This window comes from Antrostomus carolinensis, unplaced genomic scaffold, assembly GCF_000700745.2.
Source record: "Antrostomus carolinensis isolate BGI_N321 unplaced genomic scaffold, ASM70074v2 scaffold32812, whole genome shotgun sequence".
Taxonomy (NCBI): domain Eukaryota; kingdom Metazoa; phylum Chordata; class Aves; order Caprimulgiformes; family Caprimulgidae; genus Antrostomus; species Antrostomus carolinensis.
The window spans coordinates 2,709-7,813 of NW_010298109.1; the positions used below are offsets into that span (position 1 = coordinate 2,709).

The 5,105-nt window shown below is 56.3% G+C and overlaps 1 protein-coding gene across 1 annotated transcript in view; it reads right to left on the minus strand.

Annotated features, from left to right (window-relative positions):
- Positions 1-4,957, minus strand: part of ZMYND10 (zinc finger MYND-type containing 10) — a gene marked incomplete at its 5' end in the record, with an annotated part of 6,801 nt that extends 1,844 nt beyond the window's left edge. Inside the window, 6 exons of the mRNA XM_029083581.1 lie at positions 223-323; positions 610-698; positions 2,820-2,972; positions 3,072-3,125; positions 4,136-4,249; positions 4,849-4,957. Coding sequence (XP_028939414.1) covers positions 223-323; positions 610-698; positions 2,820-2,972; positions 3,072-3,125; positions 4,136-4,249; positions 4,849-4,957 — 620 coding nt within the window. The remainder of the gene's footprint in view (positions 1-222; positions 324-609; positions 699-2,819; positions 2,973-3,071; positions 3,126-4,135; positions 4,250-4,848) is intronic.
- Positions 4,958-5,105: the final 148 nt, after the last annotated feature.

Genomic DNA, 5,105 nt, shown 5'->3' on the forward strand with positions numbered 1-5,105 from the left:
CTTTTTGGAGCACTGCTGGCTCCCCAGCCCAGCTGTGCGGCTGCTACTCTCCAGCTGTACAGCTTCAGGCAGGGAGCACTGGTGAGGAGCGAGGGGAGGGGGCCGGAGGGGAGGCTAGAGGGGGAGCAGCTTCCTGCAAGGTCTCCAGCAGCAGACCCATCAGTGGAGCAGGTCCCACCACGCCATCACAGCACCCCAGGTACCACGAGGCACGATCCGTACCGGCTTCCCGGCAGCTCCAGGGGCAATGCTCCACCAGCTCGACCCGGAGGCAGGGCAGGTTGTGGGTGTTCAGCATCCGTGTCAGCGCGCTCAGGGGCAGACTGGAGAGATGACAGAAAGGGTGAACCAGTGCTCGAAGGCAAGTGCCAGAACAGATACAAATGCTCCCTGAGGCAAATGGGAGAGGCAGGAAAATAAACACAGGATCTGGGCTCCCCCGAGGACTAAGTAGCAGGGTGGAGTGCTGCTGTATTTGCCTCCCAGGGCGCAGTGCCACTGCCACCACGGACACAGCCAGCTGCTGAAAGGGGTCCAGGCACCCGCTGTGGCCCCCACAGGAATCTCAGCCAGATTGGTGCATGTCCTCTGCTGCTCCTGGGCACCTACCTCTCCACCTGGTCGGTAATGAACCGCAGCACTGACAGGGCTTTCAGGGAAATCTCAAACTCCATCGTCTCCGCCTGTTTCTGCAGCTCCTGTGGAAGGACAAGCACAGCCTTGGGATTTCAGGGCCCATTTCCCTGGAGCTAAAGGGAGGCAGCTTCTTGGCTGCACATCAGTAACCACATTCTGGGGAGGAAACCAGAGCCCTGCAAAACAAATTCTTCTTCTCATCTTGACTGTGCCAGCACTGCCTGTTTGCCTGGGCAGATGCAGAAGTGCTTGCAGCCCACTGCTGCTCGTCCCTCATCTCCCTGCCCCTAACAGGTCATGGGTGGTTACTGGCAGCAGCACCCCTGCACAGGGACATCCCCTGAAAGAGGCCAGTCTCAGACCGCTCCTCTCTCTCCTTTGGGGATCATTTGGTGACCCATGGTGCCACAGAGACACGTGAGGTTGAGGGAGGGGGGAGCTGCATGATCAGCAGAGGAACCAGAGGAGGAGGAGGAGGAGGAAGAGGGAGAAACTTGGTCCTGGCGCAGCTGCAGACCTACATCCACCCTTCCTGGCTCTGCCTCTCCCCTCCAGCTTGCCTACAGCCAGCCAGAATATCTGCCTGTGGTTCTCCCAGCCCACAGCTCTGCCACGCTCTCCAGCCAGCCGGCCTCCTTCCCTTCCCAGGCACACGGACACCCCGTTCACCCCCACACGCTAACAGCCTGACCATGCTCTGACAGCCCCTCTCGAGACCACCGGTATGGCTAGGCTGAGAGGTGCTAAGTCCTTCTCCCTGGCCCAGGCAGAGCTTCTCCTCTCCCATCCTAGGAGCTCAGAGGCTCATGTCTTCATGTGCAAAGCGCTGACCTCAGCAACTCCTTTTCCTCTAAAGCACCACTGCAAGAGTTCCCTTCCAAATTCCTGTGGTGAGAAGCTCTAAGCTCCCTGTGCTGGTGCCCCACTAGCTACCAAGAAAGCTTTTTGGGTTCTTCTCCTCACCTCCCTCTCCAAACTCCCTCAGTCAGGCTGTTTCCTACAGCAGCTCCTAGTATCCAGACCTCATCTCTGCTACTTTCAGGCAGGGGCTATCTTTGGCCCGTGCTTCTGGGGAACAGCAGAAAAGGTCCTGCTCCGGGGGTTACCACCGTACACAGTCACAAAGGGCAACAGGCTCCACAACTGAGGAGAGGGCAGGAACAGCTTTTTGTAGGGGGTTATTGTATGTAGAGTCAGGAGGGGCTGGAATGAATCAGAGGAAACCAGGCTCCCTGGGAGATGAATGCTTTTAGAACCCTATTGGCTAGAAAAGGTCGGGGTTTTTTTTAAACTTGAGTCGTGGTAAAGCAATGAGATACCCCCTTCCTCTCCCCAGCTGGGAAAACATTTCCTGGAAAACATCCCCATTGTGCTCGGGAGCCCTCTGCTTCCTTCCCTTTTCTGGAAGAGGAGCACGTGCTCGGGCAACAAGCCAAAGGATGGAGGTACGGCCAAGCCTGCAGGCTATCGCTTTAACCCCGCTTCTCCAGACACTTCTGGTGATGTGCACAATTTAAGGAGAAAACTCAAGGTGCTGAGAAGCAGAGTCCCAGAAGCAGAGAGGTGCCACACTGGGAAGGTGCATGTGGCAGCCCTGAAACACCTGACTGGGAACAGCTCTGGGCTCACCACTAGTCCCAGCCAGCACAGAGAGGAGGCAGTTCTGAGAGCAGAAGTTGGGGGGACACACATTAAGAGAATTCCTAGTCCTCTCGTACATCCGTTTAGGGAGGGATCCCTCTCATGGTTAACCCTGGCTGGCTCCAGCTGCAGCCTGAGCTAGGGTGGCTTCAGAAGCTCCAGGGAGACAGGGAGACATACCCACACAGCTTTTGAGAGCAACAGCAAACAGCCAAAACCTGTGCTGAATATTTTGTGTAACTGTCAGCTCTCCAGTGTCCCCTCACTCAGAGTGCCAGCTCAGACCGTGTCCTGCAGGAAGCCTCAGACTGGCACTGCCACCAGAGAGGGAGGAAGCGTGGCTGTGGGGTGGAGGGAGGTGAGTGCAGCTGCTAGCCCAGCCGAGCTGCTGGTGTGGATGAGCACCAGCACCAGACACCTTCTGAGACGGGCAGGAGGTGCCAGGGTTGCAGCCAAGGGGTTCTCCATGGAAAGGCCTCCCTGTGCCTCTTCAAGCTGCCCACATCCTCCATCACAGGTGTCCCCAGGGACTTTCTCCTCACCTGCATGGATGAGGGGCTGGGCAGATCTGTGGGATGAAGCTCTGCTGTGGTCACTGTCTGTCCGTTGGCGCTCCGGGCTGCGAGCAGGGTCAGTTTTCGGTGGCAATAATCAATCAAATCCAGAATGCTGTCCTCTGCTGACTCACAGATCTCCTTCACAACGACAAGAACGTCACAGCCAGCCAGTCCCTATAGCCATGGCCTTCCACCTCCAGGGGCTTTACACTGAAAAAAGCTGAACCTGCCTCTTACCTTGTAAAAAAACACTGTCTCCAAGAGGTTAATGATGGAGGCTTCATGATGCAGCTGTGGGATGAAAATGGCAAAAGTGAGGTAACAGCAGCGTGGTCACCAGCACCGAGGACACAGGCAATGGGACTGGGAAAAGGGCTCTTCTAAGAGGCTGCTTGTGTAGTTGTGGCCAAACTCAAGTCCAAGAGCCAAATACAAGTGATTTAATCTCTAAAACAACTCCAGTTCCTACAGTTCATATCAATATTTACGTTAACATGCCTCTGACACTGTAACACGCTGATAAGAGAATCCCGCTTCCCAGCAGGCAGGGCTCTGCAGGGCTCTGGCCACTGCCTGGGACCAGCCAGCGCTGTCCCAGACTGGGGACCACGAGGCAACTGCCTCGAGGGAACGCTGCAAACAGCTGGCCAGGGAAGGCACCACCTTTCCCCAGCAAGTTGTTACCCTGGACCAAAACCCGGCTAAAACTTCCAGGCCTCAGGCAGATTCCTGTAGGTCACGGGCTGCACGCTACACAGGGAAGCTGAGCTCCTGAGATTGTTCCCGTGCCAAGAATGGCCCAAGGGACCGCGGTTCCCAGGAGCTGGGTAAGAAAAATCCATGGGGTTTTTTTAACCTGGAGGTATGTAACCTCAGAAAGGCCTCTGGTTAGAAGTGCCAGAGAAAAACAGTGCTCAAAGAGGGGCAAATGCCCCTGGGGTGTTGCTGCCTGGGAGCCAGGGTAGCACCGAGTCACCAGGAGCTGCAAGCCAGGAGCACAGCCACCTCCAGGAGCAGCTTTTGCTGCGTCCAGCAGCTCCAGCAAGCCCCTGTGTGAGATTAGGCAGGGGAACAGCCTTCCACAGGGCTGAGCAGGTCCCTGTCCCTCTTGGGGGTGAGGATACGGGCTTGTTGCTTGTGGCTTTGGGAAACCAGGTGCTTCCCACTGTCACATTGTCCACTGCAGCTTCTCAGGCTGGTGAGATGTAAAACCCCAGCTCTGAGGTCTTCAGGGTGAGATTTATTTTTAAGCATAGCAGTGCCTGCTCAATTCCCAGGCTGATTCCCCCTCTACGCCCCACCACGTAGATGGGGAAGGTGCTTCTTGGCTTGAAGTCCTCCAGCCGGCACAGCACAGGAAAGATCTTGTACTTCCAGATCTCCACAGAGATCAGCTCCCCAATGAGAACAGGAATCTAGACAGGGAAGGGACAGCAGAGGGAAGCCTTTCAGACCAGTGCCAGAGCGGGAACCAGTTTTAGTGCTAATGCTCAGCCCCACCAACTTCGGAGTCACCCCATGGAGAAGGACAGCCTTGGGGTGTGCTGTCTTGATATTCACCCAGCTCAGATAGCAGCAGCTTTTCCCCAACAGACCAGAGGGCAGAGAGCTCCTGGGGTTGCAAAGGGGGAAGACACCCCTGAGGAGCTGGGCAGGTCCAAGGAACCACGAGTCCTGGTGCAGCCTGGTGCGCTCTGGGGCAGTAACACCCCCAGTATGGGGCAGAGACCCACAGCCACAGGGGCTGGTGCACGAAAGGGAACAAAGCAACCTCCAGAGAGGAACCAGAGAACAGAGAGTAAAGCAACCTCCAGAGAGGAACCAGAGACCAGCGAGTAGAAATATCACAGCTTGACCTTTAATTTTCTTTACAAAGCAACACTGCAAACCACAAGTCAAATGCTTTCGCTGGAGATACAGCAAATTTTTCACCATTTTTATTCCATAATTGCATGTTGTCCACAAGGCAACCCCAGCTTGAGGCTGAAGGCCTCTTGCGCCCAAGGAGGCTCACCTTGGAGTAGGAGACCAGCAGCTCGGTGAGGAGCTGCTCTTGCCCCACGGAGGCGCTCAGGATGGCGTGCATGTTGAGCTTCTCCACACACTCATGCTGCTGAAGCCATCTGTGGAGCGGCCAGCACGGTCATCAGTGCCAGAGACCTCTGCCCATCGGCTTTGAGGCTCTGCTGCTCTCCTGGAGAAGGTCTCATGCAGGGAGACCTGCTCTTGGCACCCCCATCCCCAGAAAATGCCCCAAGCCTGCCAGGCACC